The sequence below is a fragment of the Chrysochloris asiatica genome, unplaced genomic scaffold (genome assembly GCF_000296735.1).
Source record: "Chrysochloris asiatica unplaced genomic scaffold, ChrAsi1.0 scaffold00014, whole genome shotgun sequence".
NCBI classification, from domain to species: Eukaryota; Metazoa; Chordata; class Mammalia; order Afrosoricida; family Chrysochloridae; genus Chrysochloris; species Chrysochloris asiatica.
The window spans coordinates 12,881,918-12,901,124 of record NW_006408532.1 but is presented as its reverse complement, the minus strand read 5'-3'; the positions used below and the strand labels follow the sequence as shown (position 1 = coordinate 12,901,124).

The 19,207-nt window shown below is 40.6% G+C and overlaps 1 protein-coding gene across 1 annotated transcript in view; it reads right to left on the bottom strand.

Annotated features, from left to right (window-relative positions):
- GTF3C4 (general transcription factor IIIC, polypeptide 4, 90kDa) overlaps positions 1–19,207 on the bottom strand; it is a 32,415-nt gene that overhangs the window by 11,491 nt on the left and 1,717 nt on the right. Inside the window, exon 2 of the mRNA XM_006834898.1 lies at positions 2,047–3,867. Within this exon, the coding sequence (XP_006834961.1) occupies positions 2,047–3,867 (1,821 nt within the window). The remainder of the gene's footprint in view (positions 1–2,046; positions 3,868–19,207) is intronic.

Genomic DNA, 19,207 nt, shown 5'->3' with positions numbered 1-19,207 from the left:
CTTGGGGAGTGAAAAGAACCCTTTTTTTAATGTACAGACATACATAAACAGACACACAGCACTATCTGTGGCATTGACATTTTATGAATAAGGCCACTGAGGGTGAGGGTGGGGGCAGAGCAAAGCAATAAATGTTGAAACATGCCTGTCTAATTATCAACATACTAAGCTGAGGATCTCAGAAACAATTTATGTGAATCAGTTTTCTAAGTGTTTTTATGTGTATAGATGGATTTTTAAAACATGTCACTTAATGTCTTCAATAAAAACTTGGTTGTTATAGATGGGTAAGGGGTATAACCTTCCCTTCTGTAAACTGGCTCTGTTGGAACCTCATGAGAAATGTAGCTGTCCCAAGCTCATGAGGCATTCTGACAAGCATATTATACCGCAACCAACCAACTTCCAATGCATATTTTCCAAAATGTTTTTGTTAATACCACATTAATCCTTACAATATCCCTGGCTGGTGGTTATATGCCCGACTCATAGCCACCCTGTACAGGGTTTCCTAGGCTATAAATCTTTATGGGAGCAGAAAGCCTCATTTTTCTCCTGCGGAACAGCTGGTAGTTTCAAACTGCTGACATTATGGTTCATGGCCCGATTCGTAACCACTACGCTACCAAGAGGTCCTTACAATACCCTAGCTAGGTCCTATATAACAATGATAACGAGAATCCAAGGGGCTTCAAAAAGTTTGTGGAAAAATTCCATTACATTTTAATTCCATTTCTCTTTTAGAAGCCCCGTGCATTTGCAGACAATTTAGACCACAATGAAGCCAAGTTTAAAAGCTGACTTTTAAGGAAGACAAGCCACTTAAGTACCATTAAGATTACTGTGAATAAATCACATTAGAATTAATTTTACAACACACACACACACTCCAACAAGAAAATGCATCAAATGATTTGTGACTGGTGTAACATTATGAATAAAGATAATGAAATTTACTGTCTTCAATTAAGACAGGCATACCTTGTATTTATTTTTCCTTTTAAACTGAAAGTTTGTGGCCACTCTGCATTAATCATCTTTATCAGTGCCATTTTTCCAACAGCATATGCTCATTTTGTGTCACAGTTTCGTAATTCTCGTAATTTTTCCAACTTTTTCATAATACTATTGCTCACTTAATAGACTACAGAGCAACATAAAAATAACTTTTATATGCACTAGGAAACCCAAAAATTCATGTACTTGCTTTATTGTAATTATTTACTTTATTGTGGTGAGCTGGAAGTGACCTGTAATAGCTAAGGTATGCCAGTAATTTGAATAGTTTAACACATAGTGCACTCCTTAGAACAAGGCTCTTTAGGACTTTAACAGCTGTTAGCTGAAAAAAGTTTTCATGGCCCATAAGTGGATAATAGCAGCTAAACAAAGCAAAAGTTTCTTCTCTGTAGAGATTCTCAGAACATACAGAATGAAAAAAGGCACTGGGGACCTCTAAGAGGAGTATAGAATATGCAATATATCCTTAGACAGGGAACCCAAGTGTTCTGTAGGAATTCTGTGGAATACTTTTTGATTAACACTAAGGGATTTTTCTAATGCCTAAATAAATATTACATCTATATTTTATAAAAAGAAGATGAGTTACAAATTGTTTACATATATCCTTCCTGAAGCTATCAGAAAACCTTTCAAATAGAAAATATAACCTCAAATAGAAACCTTTGCAAACAAAAAGGAGACAGGGTACTTATGACACTCCCACAGTCACAGGTACCTCATCACATACTACCTTGCTAAGTACATCTACCTCGAGCCCACCCACTGCCTGGAAATCCCATATTGTAAAACCTTACATTATTAACCAAGTCCACCATGTGGGTAAGAAGTGAAACATTCTTTGTGTGATATGTGTCCTCTACATTCATTCATGTTTCCCACTTATTCTCCTATGCCTCATGCCAATCAACTACCTTAAAAAAAAAAAAAAAAAAAGCTGAGCTGTAGGAATTCAATTTAGGTAATTTTTTCTCAGGAAGAAAGCAGATCTTCCATAGTTTTGTGTTTTTGCTAATACACACTTACCTGTGCTGTTCTGTCATCGTATTCTTCATCTGACATTAAAAAGTTGCAGAGTCCTCTGGTAGGAATGCTCGTGTTCTCTGTGATCCAGGTGTGCAGGTAAACTTCTCCCAACACTCGCTTCATGTGTTCCCTAGTCAAATGCATTTCCACAGCTTCAATTTTCCCTTGAATTTCAAGGAGCTTCTCTTCCATTGGCTCCCGGCTTCCAACATCGCCAGACTGGGCAAGGGAGTCATCGGCAGGCTCTTCTGAATCACCTTCTTTGCTCTTTTCTTGAAGGCTTTGTTTATTCACCTGTTTTGAAGTGCCTTCTTCTTGTTCATCCTCAGCATTGCCAGTACCAGGCGAGTCAAGGAGTAAGGTTTTTGAGTCCTCATTGGAAGGTTTCCATAAAGCTTCGGAGGGAATTTTCTGCATTGACTGATACAAGATCCTCAGGAGGAAAAGTTTAAAACGCCAAAAATAGGTGGCCCCACTGCTTTCAATCTTTTTTTCCAAAGCTTCATGCAAAAACTGAGGGATATGTTTCTCTTTTAAAATTTTCCAGCGTACTAGGTCTATTAAATCTACCTGCTTAAAGAGATTTTGAACTGAAGATTCCAAAAGCTGAGCAGCTGCTTCTTCAAAAGTTTTAAGAGTAACAAACTGGACCTGGAAGTTTTTGTTAACGGGATGGAAACCATTGATCATGCCCTCAGTTGTAATGACGGCCAGATAGGCCCCACACGGACTCACTGCTATACCGTGAGTCCTCACTGAGCCAAACACATCAGAGAGCTTAATCAACTGGTGTTCAAACTTTAATGCAACATCTGTGAAAATGGGAATCAGCTGCCTCACCTTCCCATCACTGGAACAGGTATACACTGTCCCATTCTGTTTATCTGCAGTCATGGAGACAATTGGCAGCGTGTGAAGGCCTGTGACGTGGGAATTGTGAACATTCAGACCTGCTTTGGAGATCAGAAGAAGACACCAAAACACATAGGATCCTCTTGCAGCCACCACTAAGCTACAACTACACTTCTGGTAAGGATGGTAAAGTGGTATACACTTAATGCTGTGCACAGGCAACTGGTCCATCTCTTTCCATAATACAACAGGTTGCCTTAAAGTGAAGTAACCTTTAACTGCTTTGAGATTGACAGGAAGGATCTTCACAGGTCCAAAAGCACTACCCACAATAAGGCCGCTCATTTTGCGATTATTGTGCTCATATTCCCACCAAAACAAAACACTAGGAGAGTTGATTCCTGACTCAATTGTGTTACATGAAGAGATGGACTCCTTTCCTACAAATGGCAGCTGGAATTGCCATACAGCAATATTACCATTTTCAAAGAGGACGGCCAGGAGCACGCTACCAACATCATGGCATTCGTTGTTAGGTGTGACCTGCTGTGTGGTGCAGATGCCAGACCACTCCATTCTGACTGGTGCCTGCATGCTATGTCTCCTCTGAAACTCAGCAAAGTCTGCAAGATTTCCTTCTGGGCCTTCACTTTTAGAGGGCCTGTAACTGGTCTCATAAAGGCGTTCTCCGTAAATCTCAGTCAGATCGACCAGCTGTACCCACTGTAGTCTGCTGAGGTTAGCTTGAACGGTCAGGCGGTTGTCCATAGTCAGTGCTGCCAACAGGCACCTGCCATTAGCATCGCAACCCATGGGGGACCAGCTGGTATATTTAAATCCTCTCAGTGGTGGCAAAGCCTTCCCTTCAGGATTGAACACCCTATCCAACATGAAAGTTTGACTGACTATGGGATCTTTAGAGGCGGCAAATTTCTCCTTACACTCAGCAACTTCTTTTTTTGATCCAACCTGAAAGTAAGATATAAAAAGTATCAGACAAATATTTCAACTTAAGAGGAATACACTTATATTACCTAAGTGGTATTAAGAGAATCGTATTAATAGATATCGATTTTGTATCCATTCTGTCAATTTTGGCATATTGTTGTTAAGGGCTGTAGAATCTGTTCCAGCCCATAGTGATCCTGTATAAGATTTTCCAGCAGCAGCTGATTGGTTTGAACCACCAAGGGTTAGCAATCCAGTGCTTATCCTACAATGCCACACAAGGACTCCCATGGTACCCATTTAAAAGACCAAGTATATGTCTAAACACTAAATTAACATTTATTAGAAGAAATGGTAATTTTTTAAAGGGTCATAATAAAATTTGTCATTATTAATTGCCTGGTTTCCATATTCTTAGACTTGACATAAGCAATAAGTACTTGTTGGCTCTAAATAATCAACAGAGCATTTATCTGAACCAGGTGTTAAAAATTAAGAAAATGTTTGTATACATCCATCTTTGATACAACTGCTATTGTTGTATGCCATGGAGGTGGGTTCTGACTCATAGAAACCCTGACTATGGTTTCTGAGAGCTGCTGGTGGGTTTTAATTGCTGACCTTGCAGTTATAATACAATGTTTAATCTTACAGCACCCAGGTATTTTTATTTTTATAGTATCTTTGCAACACAAATGTCAAGTTTTTTATTTGCTATCTGAAATGTCATTTGTAAACTATGGTGAATTTCTATGCACAATATTTTGTCTACTGTTTATACAGACTAACTTCTGCTCCAATCAGACTACTATATATGCTAATCCACAACTGCTTTCCCTGGCTCTGTTGCTTAGTATTAGAAGGCTCTTTCCTCTGTCAAATTCCTATCCATCAGAACTCTATGAGGTATCCTGAGGTCATTCAAGTTTTCATCATCTCTTTCTCTCTCATAATATATGTCACCTAGTCTTTTGAAGACAAATTCTTTCTTTTAAAAAGATTTTAAATGGACACATAGGCATAAATATAGCGTGAGAGATCAATGATCAAAAATAGTTTAAGCCTGGTACTGGTACAACGAAAGGTACATAGATCAATGGAACAGAATCGAGAATCCAGAAATCAACGCATCTACATACAGCCAACTGATCTTCGACAAAACACCAAAATATATCGCATGGGGAGGAGCTAGTCTCTTCAACAGATGGTGCTGGCAGAACTAGAAAATGATATGCAAAAGTCTGAAACAAGACCTTCACCTCATGCCTTATATAAAAACCAACTCAACATGGATTAAGGACCTAAATGTGAATCCCAGAATTATGAAGCTCATCAATGAAAAATTCAGGACAAATGTGAAGGCACTAATGATGGGAATACATGGACGACAAAACATTGAAAACCACACAAATAAAAATAGATAAAATAGATGAGTGGGGAATACTAAAAATTAAAAACTTATGTATATCAAAAGACTTCACCAGAAGAGTAAAAAGGGAACCCACAGAATGGGAAAAAATCTTTTGCAATGACATATCAGACAAGGGACTCATTTCCAGAATATACAGGAAACTGCAACACCTCTACAATAAAAAGACAAATAACCCAATTAAAAAGTGGGCACAGGACATGAACAGACACTTCACTAAGGAAGAGATCAGGGCAGCCAACAAACATATGAAGATATGCTCACGATCACTAACCATTAGAGAGATGCAAATCAAAACAGCAATGAGATATCATCTCACACCAACAATAACAGCCAAGATGAAAAATGTAGAAGACAATAAATGCTGGCGGGGATGTAGAGAGACTGGGACACTCCTACATTGCTGGTGGGACTGCAAAATGGTCCAACCTCTCTGGAAAGCAATATGGCGTTTCCTCAGAAGGTTGAAAATAGAAATACCTTATGATCCAGCAATTCCTCTACTTGATATTTACCCGCAAGAAAAACAAGCCACAACACGAAAAGATATATGCACACCAATGTTTATAGCAGCATTATTTACAATAGCAAAAAGATGGAGACAGCCAAAGTGCCCATCAACTGAAGAATGGATAAACAAATTGTGGTACATACACACAATGGAAAATTATGCTACACTGAAGAATAACAAGGAAGCGGTAAGCCACCGCATAACATGGATGAACCTTGACGACATTATGCTGAGTGAAGTCAGTCACAAAAAGAGAAATACTGCATGGGACCACTACTGTAAAAGACTAAGAAAAAGAAATTATACTAAAGGGAGGTAGGGGGAAGTTTTTGTTGGTTGCTGGGAAATTGGTGATGTTTGGGGGAAAAGGGGGAGGGTGGGGCACAGGGCAGGGATTGGACTTAGGAGAGCTTGGGTGCTGGGGAGGGGGGCAATATACAGGGAGGGAGAGGGAAGTGGAGAAACGGGGCAGATGGGAGAACAATTGGGCAAGTTTGAACGGGCCAAATGGGACAGAGATAAAGGACGGATATATATGCAAAGCCTTGGAACTCCAGGGCTCTGAGATACAGGGATTGAGTCATGGTTGGAATGGACGGAGAATCGTATTAGGATGCTTGACTCTTTTGAATCTTGGTTTTCTTTGCATTATAATATAGAGTAGACACTGGAGGGGGGGAGAAAGCAATAGTCAAAAACATCACACTAGAAAGCTTGTAAGTCCATCTTCTGCCTTTAACTGAGTGGAATACCTAAAATGGGGCTACAGCGTACCCAGTGAACGAGGCTTCCTGCGGAGCCTTTGCAATACATAAAACTATAGGTAGAAACCAGAACCACATCCAGATCACCAGAGATGAGAAATCTCCACTTGAAAGGACGAGCTGACCAGCCTAGAGCGATGAGAAGAACAAAAGATACATCTCGAATGAAAGACCTACAGGAAAAATATGATACAATGGAGGCAGACGGACTGTTACTACAGGAACAAATGGGTCGCTTCCCTAGGAGACATTGGGGCAGTCGGTCGGGTCCTACCAACGCAGGCCCCCTTCCAAGACTGAGACTCGGAGGAAATGCACACTCGGATTGGTGACCACACGCATCACTGATGGGGAGAAGTGGGGTAAAGGCAGCAATGAAGTGGCGAGCTAAGCCTTACAATATTCAGTGGGCTTCTGTGGACCCGGTTGGGGACCTGGGTGGCAAGCAGTGTGAGGAGACCTGAGGACTCTTAGGCCCAGAGTCAGTGACGTGGCCAAGGAGGACTCAAGTGCAGAATGGAGCTGCCGGCTGATGGGAAGAGAGGGCATGTGCACAAGAACACCCACACTTGCAGATGGTACCCACGTGACCAGGACCGGACGACTGGATGATCAGAGCTCAACCAGGAGAAGAAAGAAGGGGGTGGGGGGTGGGGAAAGAAGATCAAGCCGATTCAATCTGATGAACTTGACCTATAATGCAATGACTCAAGAAACATTCCCACCCCCTCCACACACAGAGCAGACAGAGAGGGACCACTTGGACACTGGATACCCAAATGGGGAGGGGGGGACTACAAAGGCAAGAACTGACTGGCTTACAAGCTTTCAAGAGGGAACCTAGCGCTAGGGGGCATGGAGGAAGGCAAAATCACCAGTGAGTACTATCCAATCTGTCTAGGTGGAGCTGAAAAAATGAAATACAGATAGGTTACTTGCGATACTGTAGTGAATAATGGCTATCAGGACTGATTATGAGGGTTGGAAGCACAAAGGTAGACGTTGTGTAGCAAGGAAGGGAGTGATTATCTCTCCAGTCTAGGAGCAGTCTCTGGGACCACCAAAGGAGAAGAGCCGAGAGCGGGACCCTACCCAGAGAAGCAGGGACACCTGAAATGGAGACAGAGATATGACATGAGGGATGAAGCGGCTGGGGACTTTGGATCCAGAGAGCGAGAGGGACTGTGGGCCAAAGACTGGGGGGTGGGGAAGCGTAGAAGACGGGTTTCTAGGATATCCCCTTTGGTCGGATGATGATGCAGGGAGGGGATTGGAACCATGGCAATGAGATGATATATGATGGAATGAATGTAAAACTAAAGTTCTCTCATGTAAACGATCATATAATTCACAATAAAACATTTTAAAAAAGTAGTTTAGACATTCCCACTTTAAAGGACAAGCAGACTAGAGGAACAGAAGATACTTCTTGAAATAAAGACCAGCAGGAAAAATCTGCAACAAAAATGTCACTATTACACGAACAAGCAAGTTGTTTACAGGGGAGCCATCAAGGCAAGCAAGCAAGTCCCTTCAGGACAAACACCCCTCCAAGACTGAAACTCAAAGGGAATACATGAACAGGCATGTAAGCTTTCTGATGACATTGGTCTCCTGGTGAGTGGAAGAGGTGGAAAGGCAGAAATGAAGATATGGGTCGAGTCTGACATGTTCCATAGACTACTGTCGACCTGGAGATGAGAGAAGAGGAAGGGCTGGTTGGTTCAAAGTGTGGTGAGACCTGGGGACTCCTGAGTCCATGGACAAAGACATAGTCATGGAAACGCTAGAGCTGAGAGCGAAGCGTCCAGATGATATGAAGTGATGGGAGACACACAAGAACACCCAAACTTGCTGATAGTACCCATTCAACCTAGCCTCGATGGCTTGAAGATCAGAACTCGACTAGAGGAAGATAAAAAAAACAAACAAAAAAAACCACATCAATTATTTTGTTGTTGTTCATAAAGGAAATAAGTGTAAATTGCTATAATTTGATGAACTTGACCTATAATTCAGTATGCAGTAACTCAAAATACCAATGAGAGCGAATGAGTCTTTACATCAAGGATCAATTCTACACCCTCTGTATGTATACAGGGGTCGATAGGGATGGGCAACTTAGACACTGGCTACAAGGCATTGAAAACAGTCTCTTAGATATGCTATGGACAAGATGGAGAAATAGGAATGGAAACTTCCAATTTGACAACTGTATAACTGTTAAGTGCTGTTGAGTCTGGAGTCTGTTCCAACCTTGTATACTGTTTCCTTGAACCACCAAGCTCATGATTCAAATGACTTCACAATCCAGTGCTTATCCTCCGCTGCCATGACAGGACTCCTCTGGTAATAAAATAATGTTAATCAAAGTCTAGAGCTTTGTATGGACAGATAAAACTTTGAAATATGACATAACATAGGATTATGATTTTAAAATCCATGCTATGCTGTCAGAATATTGTTTTAAGTGCCTTCAAGTCGGTTCTGACTCAGTGACCCTGTATAGAGTTTCCAAGGAGCAGCTGGTGGGTTTGAACTGCCGACCTTGCAGTTTAAACCTATCTTGCAAGTCCTGTGCTTATTCTAGAGTGCTGTGCCAGGACTTCTGATACCAGAATGCTGTTGGCGGGTGCAGTCAAGTCAGTTCTGACTCATAGTGATCCTGTATAGAGTTTTCAAGGAGCAGAGATCGTTGAGCTTGATCTGCCGACCTCACGGTTCACATCAACCTTATGGTTGAGCGCTTATCCTACAGTGCCACACCAAGACTCTGATACCAGAATGTTGTTGTTAAGTGCCTGCAAGCCGGTTCCGACTCACAGTGACCCTATATATGGTTTCTGAAGAGCAGCTGGTGAGCTTGAACCACCAACCTTGCAGTTCTAACCGACCTTGCAGTCTAGCATATTAGCCCTCATTCAGCACCACACCAGACCCTGGCTCTATTACTTATGTACTAGTTCTGTGACTGTGATCAAATTGAATCTTCTGGTCTGAATTTCTTCCTTTACAAAAAGAGGATACTATTACTTATCTCATACAGTGGGAAGACTGAATAAGTCAATACATGCAAAACATATATTAACTGCTCTATAAATGTTAGCTATGATTATGAATTCTCTCTAAATATTAAACGCCAACAAGACAGAGAAAAGTATGTAAAATACATGATAGATATAAAATTGTGCACCAAATTCTACAATGCTATAAAAATGAGGTAATCCTTAGGATAGGCAAATTGACAACAAACAAAAGGTAGAACCAAAGGTAAACACATAACATGTAACTCAAGTAGTAGCATACAATGAAACAATGTAAGTTCAAGAAACTCTTTGTACCACTCACTGTAGGAAACTTCTTGGCAGGATGGAGAGCAGCACAAATCTTGAGCAGTAGGTAAAATCCTTGTAACTTTGTGATAGTAGTTTCTAATACAACAGTTTGAATTAGACTACTAAAGTGTCTCCCCACCCTCCCATATCACAAAACTAGTTAACAATCAAAGCAAACATTCAGATGCCAAGGAGTCTGTCACTTATAGCCCAGGTTCCAGGGTCCTGCCCCTGTTCATTCATTTAATTAACCATAACAGCACAGTGGGTTAAACACTGGGCTGCTAACAGAAAAGGTGGTAGTCCGAACTCACCAGTTGCTCTGTGGGAGAGGCAATCTGCTTCATAAAGATTTATGAACTTGGGAAACACTAGGGGCAATTTGATTCTGTACTATAGGTTTACTATGAGTCAGAATCCACTTGATGGCAGTGGGTTTGGTTTAATTTATTGTTTTACCAGTACTGATTGCGAAAAAAGGAGCTCTGGTAGAGTAATGGTTATGAGTTGGGCTGCTAACCTCAAGGTCAGCAGCTCAAAACTACGAGCAGTTCCACAGGAGAAAGATGAGGCTTTCTGCTCCCGTAAAGATTTATAACCTAGGAAACCCTGCGCAGGGTTGGAACCGACTCCATGGCACACCAGCACTACAACTGCTAAGAAAAAATGTAGGATAAGCACTGGACTGGTAACTGCAAGGTCAGCAGTTCGAACCCAGTAGCAGCTGCTCTCAGAAACCCCATACAGGGTCACTAGGAGTCAGAACCAACTCAATGGCAAACAACAAACAAAAAAAAATAACTCTAAGCAAGGAGGCTTGGTAGCACTGTAGGCTGAGCATTGGGATACTATCTACAAGGGAGAAAAATAAGGCTGCTTATTCCCATAAAGACTTATAGTCTTGGAAACCCCATGGAGCAGTTAACTCTGTACAATACTATAGGGGTGCTATGAGGTGGAATTCACTTGATGGCAGTGGATTAGTGGAATCAGTTGGTACTTTATAAGCGCCTGAGAGATGAAAATTCCTTTAAAGCTACTGGATTGTAAGCTCCTTAAGGGCCAGGATAGGCAAGATTTATCTATTAATGCAGCAAAAGTAAAAAGATACTAGTTTTTTTAAGGCTGTTTAAGAATTAATACATAGTAACTGGTGTGGCGCTGTGGGTTAATGCGCCAGACTGCAAAGCCATTTGAACTACAAGATCGGTGGTCCATGCTCACCAGCTACTCCTTGGAAACCCTATACAGGGTCGCTATGGGTAGGAACCGACTCAACAGCACTTAACAACAACAACTGGTGTGGCGCTGTGGGGTAATGCGCTAGACTGCAAAGCCGTTTGAACTGCAAGGTCAGCAGTTCAAGCTTACCAGCTGCTCCTTGAAAACCTATACAGGATCCCTATGGTTCGGAATCGACTCAACAGAACTTAACAACAACAACAACCTAAGTTATGGACTCCTGGTGTGGTGCTGCAGGATCAGCACTGGACTGTGAACCAGAAAGTTGGTAGTTCAAACCCACTAGCTGCTCTTCGGAAACCGTATACAAGGTCGCTATGAGTCACAACTGACCTGATGGCACATAACAACAAAATAAGTCATCCATACATTTTCAGAATATGGAATTGTAACAACTAGATGATTTACTAAATAGTAGTCCAAGGGTAAGAAATATTGAGACTTACTCTTAAATCCCTATTCTATTGTGTTTCACATTTATATCCCTCACCTTTAAGTTATATGCCATCAGTACTCAGGACAGTAATTTGCATATACTCATTCCACCCACTGCCACAGAAGTGGATTCTGACTCATAGTGACCCAGGTAGGGTTTCTGAGACTTTGAATCTTTATAGGAACAGTTTCGTCTTTTGCCTATGGAACAGCTGGTGTGTGTGAACCATTGACCTAGCAGTTAGTAGTCCAACACCTAACCCAAAATGCTACCAGGACTCCTTAATGTGCATATAGCTGATAATGATTAAATAATGTTTGAGCTGTTATATAACTAAGGATTTTTCTAAGAAAAGTTCAAATCTAAACAATCATACAGCAAAAAGCCTCAAGACACACCTAGCCTTCTAGCGGTGCTACACACTAAAATTATGATCTAGATTGCAAACTTCCTTTTCTTACGTTAGAGAAAAATTAAGCTAGGCAGATTTAAATTCTCAGGAATTGTCAGTGGAAAGCGCCATCAAAGTCTGTAATGATACAAACTTCTTTACAGTCCTACCATTATACCATAGTGTTATTCCATAGAAGCTCGTAAAATTGCAAGGACAATTCAGTATTCATTCACTAGGCAGTTCTAGTCTAGTAAGACCGATAACTGAGTGATGGTTTGTGTGCTGTGCATACCAAAAAACAGTATAGAATGAGAAGATGCCACTGTTTCATGCATTAAAAAAAAAAAAAAAAAATCAACTGTTAATGTTTAAGTCTTGTCTATTACTAGTTAGGTGAAAACCTGTAATGGGAGTCAAATTTTTATCATAACCACAGGTTCAATATTAATCCAAATCTTATTCCTCCATGCCAGTAAGATTGCATTTTTTTGTTAATCTTGAACATTAACAGTGTGCAAGGAACTGTGCTAGGTGATTATATGCATATATTTTGAAATTATTCTTTCAAAAGCCCTAACTAACAAGGTAGGTTTTATTATCCCTTATTTATCTATAGGCTTATCTTTTTAGTCAGTAAGGAACCCTGGTAGCACAATGGCTAAGCACTCAGCCACTAACAGATCAGTGGTTCAACTCATCAGACTACTCTGGGGGGGAAAACTTGACATCCATGGAAACTTTATGAGGCAGTTCTACTCTGTCTTATAGGGTTGCTATCAGTTGGAGTCAACTCCACGGCAATGGGTTTGGCTGCTACCTCATGTCAAAGCCCAAGCTTTTAATCCCTAATTTACACTGACTTCAACAATTATCCTCTTGTCTTTGCTGTTGTTAAGTGCCTTCAAGTCAGTTCCAACATGTAGTGACCCTGTATAGGATTTCTGAGGAGCAGCTGATGGGTATGAACTGCCAACCTTCTGGGTTGCAGTTCAGTGCTGATTCTACAGTGCCACACCAGAAGCCCCCAGATTCATACACTAAACCATACTAGGCTTCTCATGATCATGAAATAACGAGGGTAACTCCAAAAGTATTGCTACAAAATCATAGAAAGCGTTATTTAAAAAATATATATATATATATCAAAATGTGGAAATATTATTTCTCAACATACCCTTCCTCTAGGTCTATACACTTCTGAAAGGGGTTTCATTTCTCTAACCCTTCCCTGGTAAATTCTATATTCTTCAATTTACACCATGTCAAAATGGCAGTCTTGGCATCACTGAGGGATTAAAATTGTGTTCCTTTAAAATACTCTTTAAAAAAGTTTCGGGAACAAAACGAAGTCTAAAGGAGCAAGATCAAGGTTGCAGAGTTCATGGAGTAAGGTTTCCCAACAAAAGTCACATAGGACAGTCCTTGCTACAGTGACATAATGAACAGGTACATTATTATGATGGAAAATATTCCTCAGTGCAACTTTCCCAGCCTGTCTCTCACCAATAGCAGGTATCTATTTTACTAAAAAAATCCCTATCCTAATAAGTCCCTGTCATGATCCTATTTCCTTGGAGAAAATTAAAATCCAAAAATTTTGAAATTCCCAAAATCACTTGCCATAACTTTGAGATTTCTACCTTGAATTTAACGTAACTGGCCCAGCAGATGCCCTGGGAAGCCACTGTTTCAACTGGACTTTGCTCTCTGGAGCCTACTGGTAAATCCATCACACAGTCTCAGTTAAGATTCGTCCCACATCATCTTCAACCTTGTTTAAGACTGATGGAAATCAGCTCTTTGAGCTAGCTGCTTTTAAAACAGTGCTTTTGGCACTTAATCAAGCTGAAAGCTGCTGAAGTCAAGATGCTCACTTAATGCTGAAAATGTCAAACCAAGTGAGATTCCAACTTGAGGAGCTATTGCATCAATGGTAATTGTAATTCTATGGTTATCTTCCACCAATTTCTGGACTTCATTCATTGAGGCTGACGGCTTGACCTCTCTTGGCTCATCTTTGAGGTCTTTCCAATCGCTTTTAAAACACTCGATCTATCTACAAAACTTGTCGTAAAGCTTCAATGATTTTTTAGATTCCAACTCAAGTTTCACTAAAAATTTGATCTTGTAAGCCCTGACTTCAAAATCATTTTTCCCCACAGCACAAAGAACAGCCTGTTTTTTGAAGGCACATTAACACTAAGACAAGTGTAATTACTGAGAAGTTGTCTGCTGATTAAACATGACCTGTAATCAGGAGATTAGCAGCCCGATTCGTAACTACTATGCTACCACCAGAGCTCCTTATCCTCGCCAAAATCTCCGAGTTATACAAATCTACACGAAAAGCTGCTAACCTCAGAGTCAGAAGTTTGAAATTACCAGCTGTTCTGCAGGAGAAAGATGAGGCTTTCTGCTCTCGTAAAGATTTACAGCCTCGGAAACTCTGTGCAGAGTCACTATGAGTCGGAACCAACAACTCCATGGCACATAACCACCACCACCACCACCACCACCAATGAGCTAACATTAAGTTGTATGGGTTTCCTGCATCTAACTAAAAAAACCCAACCAATTGCCATGGAAGTCAATTCCAACTCAGTGACTTGTGTGTCAGACTAGAACTGCGCTCTATAGGGTTTTTTTGTTTGAAACTTTTTTTGTGTGTGAATCGAGTAAAGGTTTACAAAGCAAATAATTAGTTTTACATTCAACTAACCACATACTTTGCTTCATTCCTTCCATAAACCAACAGTTAGTAATATTTTACTTCTCTTCACTTTAATATTGCATTCCTCCATGTCTTCTGCTACCTTCACCGTTCCTCTAATCTCCTCTTGTATACTGCCTGCCTTATCACTCATGTTAAGATGTGTCTACCCTCTAGTCCATGAATAATTTCCCTTCTCCCCACCCCCCACAGCCATCAAAAACTGTATCTTTTTTACATTAGTCTTACACAATATTTGTGATTCACCGATTTTCACTCAACATAATGTCCTCCAGGTTCATCTATGTTTAGTAGTTTCACTGTTATTCTTCAGCATTGCATAGTATTATTCCATTGTGTATGTACCAAAGTTTGTTTAACCACTCTTTAATTGATAAGCATTTAGGTTGTCTCCATCTTTTTGATGCGTGTCTTGTAGACAGCATATTAAAAGGATACTGTTTTCTTATCCATTCTGTTCTGTCTCTTGACTGGTGCATTTAATCCATCTATATTCATGTAATTATTGAGTTATAAACTGCTTTATGGTTGTTGGGTTTTTGTTTTTTTTTGTATGTGTGGTGCTGTTGGTTTGTTTCACATAATTTTTTGCAGTGAATTCATTTTGTAGGTGGGTTTTCTGGTCATTTTCATTTCTGTTGTGCTAATGTTGACTAAATCTGATTTTCCTTTTTAAATTTTGATGTACAGGTGCACATTATTTTTCTTTGAGGTTACCCTGTAATTTAATTAGCTTTTTTTCTCTGCTTAAAAGTTTATCTCAAAATCTACTTGATTTCCTCACTATTTGGAAGTTCTAGATCTGCACTATTCCCTCTTTTTGCTTTGTAGTTGACTTCATTATACATTGATCTTTGGTTTCCTCTTTCCAGTCTTGTAGGTTTGTTTTACTTTAAATTCCTTTATGTCTGGATTGAATGAGTGGTGTTGTCATGTATGGTAATCTTAGATTGTCTGCTGTTGCTGATTCTCAGTCCAAAGAATACATTTTAACATTTTAGTTGGTCTGGCCATTACATTACAAATTCCTTTCATTTGTTTTACCAGATGTCCTGGTGGGGCACTGTAGGATAAGCACCTGACCATAAGGTCAGTTTGAATTGCAAGGTTAGCAGTTCAAACTCACCAGCCACTCCTCAGAAACCCTAAACAGGGTCGCTATAAGTTGGAACTGAACTGATTGATAGCACTTAACAATAACATTTGAAGGACAGTTTTGCTGGGTATATGATTCTTGGTTGGAAGTTTTTTTCTTTCAGATTTTGTATATGCCATCCCATTGCCTTCTTGCCTGCATGATTTCTGCTGAGAAATCGGAGCCTAGTGTTAATGGTTCTCCTTTGTAGGCAACTTTTTGTTTTCCCCAAGTTGTTCTAAGGAGTCTTTCCTTGTCTTCAGTTTTGGAATGTCTGATTATGTCTTGGTGATTTTCTTTTGAGATCTATCCTGTTTGGGGTTCATCTTCTTGAATGCTTATCTTCATGTCTTTCATGACAGTGGGGAAGTTTTCTTCCAACAAGGCATTGACAATTTCCTGTGCTTTTACTTGTCTCTTCCTGTTCTGGAATTCCAATCACCTGTAAATTGTTCTTTTCAGTGTCCCACATAACTCTTAAGCTTTCGTTGGATTTTTTCGTTCTTTTTTTCTGATTGTAGGACTCTTGGTATGGCAGTGTAGGATCAGCACTGGACTGCAAACTACAAGTTTGGCAGTTCAAACCCACCAGCTGCTCCTTGGAAACCCTATACAGGGTTTGGAACCAACTCAGCGGCCAACTTAACAGTAGTGCTGAGAGATTTATCTTTAAGCTCATTAATTTGGTTTCCATTGATTTGAATGTTCTCCTTTGCCTTCTTAATGTATTGTCCATTGCTGAGATCTCAGTATTAATCTTCTGGATTACTAATTGCAGGTTTTGTATCATATTTTGTTTGTTTGTCCTTGTAGTGTTTCCCTGAATTCTTCTAAAGTTTTCTCTGTTTTCCTTGCTTTCCCTGATCTATCGATGCTTTGAAGGTATCTAATATCATTCTTTTGAGTTCTTTTTCAGTTAGTTCCATTATCTTTTCTTCCTCAGAAACATTTCCTGGCTCTGCATCTTTGTCATTTGTATGAGCCATTCTCTCGTTTCTTCATGTGAGCTAAAATTGTCTGCTGTCTCCCAGGGCATTGTGGGGTTGTTGCATGTGTATTTAATTGATGATGTGTTTCTCAGGCTCCCACCAACTGACTCCTGTGGGTGTGTACTATGAGAATGGAAGCATGTGCATGATTATCGTTTGTCATTCATGCACTTGATGGAAGGTGTGGGTTTGACTGATGTTGGCTGTTGTCTTATCATTTATCAGGTGGTATAGAAGTTGGTGGAGTCCTGGTGTGGCGCTGTGGGTTAATGTGCTGGACTGCAAAGTCGTTTGAACTGCAAGGTTGGTGGTTCAAGCTCACCAGGGTTGCTATGGGTTAGAACTGACTCGATGGCACTTAACAATAACAACAGAGAAGCTGGTGGAGCCCTGATATGGCGCTGTGGGTTAATGCAACAGACTGCAAAGCCAGTTGAACTGCAAGGTCAGTTGCAAGCTTACCAGCCGCTCCTTGAAAACCTTATACAGGGTCACCAAGGGTTGGAACTGACTCAACAGCACTTAACAACAACAATGGTGGGAGTCCTGGTACGTCACCACAGGATAAGCACTTGACCTCAAGGTAAGTTTGAACTGCAAAGTCGAACTCACCAGCCACTCCTTGGAAACCCTATCCAGAGCTGCTATAAATTGGAACCTATTTGATGTCACTTAATAACAGCAAAGGAGCTGGTACTAGCTCTTGCCTAGTTAGTAGAGCTGCAGACAGAATGGTTGTGGCTGGGCTGTATAAGTCTCTTACTGGATGGGAAAGACAAAACCCCTCACCCTACACACACAAGAAAACAGAAAGCAAGAATAAATAAACAAGGGACCAATAATAAAGACAAAAGAGGAACAGGGAAATGGAGCTACAGAAGGAAATATAGAAAAAAAGTGAAATAATTAAAAAAAGAAACCACTTAAGAATAAAAAATAGAAGAGGGACAGGAAAGTAGAGCTAGTAATAAACAATGATCAAAAGGAGAAAAAAAAAGAGGTAATAAGAATCAGAATAAAAGAAGGAAAAACAGCAGAGATAGAAAGGATAAAATTCAAGGGAATGGAAAGAGAAGGAGAAAGAATAAACCAACAAAAACAATAAAACGAGGAAAGGAAAAAAACCCCAAAACAAAAAGTGCAGCAGCTACTGGATCAGGAGAGGTGCTCCAGCAAGTCAAAGAGTTCATGTGGTATGGGAGGGATGTGACATCAGAGTTCCTACTGGCCTTGCTGTTACCTATGTTTAGGGTACTCAATCCAGAAATATTTTGTGGAGGCCCTTGATGGAGCTGGTTTCAGTATCTGCTAATACCACATGGCACCTGGGGTCAGGGTGACTGGTTAAATCTGGTCTGGTGGCTTGGAAGGTTCTGAAGGTCTAGAGGAGCCAAGCACACCTGAATCTAGGCACTGAAGCGACACAGTCAGCCTCCTCCTCACACTGGCATGGCCCCAAACTCCTGATGAGCAGGGTCTGTGCTGGGAATGGATGATGGTGGGAACTGGCCACACTTCTGAATACTAGGGGTGTGGGGAAAAGATGGAATAGTACCTTCCCAGTCTTGTATGTGAATATGCTCTGCCAGGCTACCTTCTGTTGCTAAAGCTGCTCTCAAGATAGCCATGCTGTGTGTGGCCGGCCGTTCACCAGTCTGTCTTCCTCCCTTGCTGTCCCGGCTCAACTTTTCTTCTCAGCACGCACTCAACTTTTCCTCTGAAATTGAGGGTTCCAGGATTTTCATCTGTAGTTTGTTTCATTTAGTCTCTTCCATCTTTGTTGTAGAGGGTCTATATAGTGCATCTGCCTAGCCTGTCATCCTGCCAGAAGTCCCCTCCACAGGGTTTTCGTGGCTGCTTTTTTTGGAAATAGATGACCAGGCCTTTTTTTAGAAGTGCCTCTGAATAAACTGGAACCTTTCAATTTCTTTTAGTGGGTGAGTGCATTAACCTAGGGACTCCATTGCAGCTAAGAACTCATATTTAAAATAAATGTCTGACGAGATTCAAACAAAACAAAAACCGTTTATTTTCACATAAGCACATTCTTTATAAAAAGACACGGATCTTCAAAGTACTTATCACTTTATTACATTATTTGTTTGACATATCGAAGAATGTATGCTCCATGAGGGCAAGAGCTTTGTTTTGTAGCTATTTTGGTTTCCAGAACCTAGGTGAGAGCCTAGCACATAGTGGCATACAAACATCTGCTTAATACATGAATATGTACTTCTACAATAACATGTTGTTGTTAAATGTTGTCCAGTAGGTTCCAACTCAAAGGGACCCGGTACGGGGTTTCAAAGGAGTGGTTGGTGGGACTGAACTGCCAACCTTGTGTCACACCAGGACACCTTTACCATCACATCTTGTTCTAACTTTATGACACAGT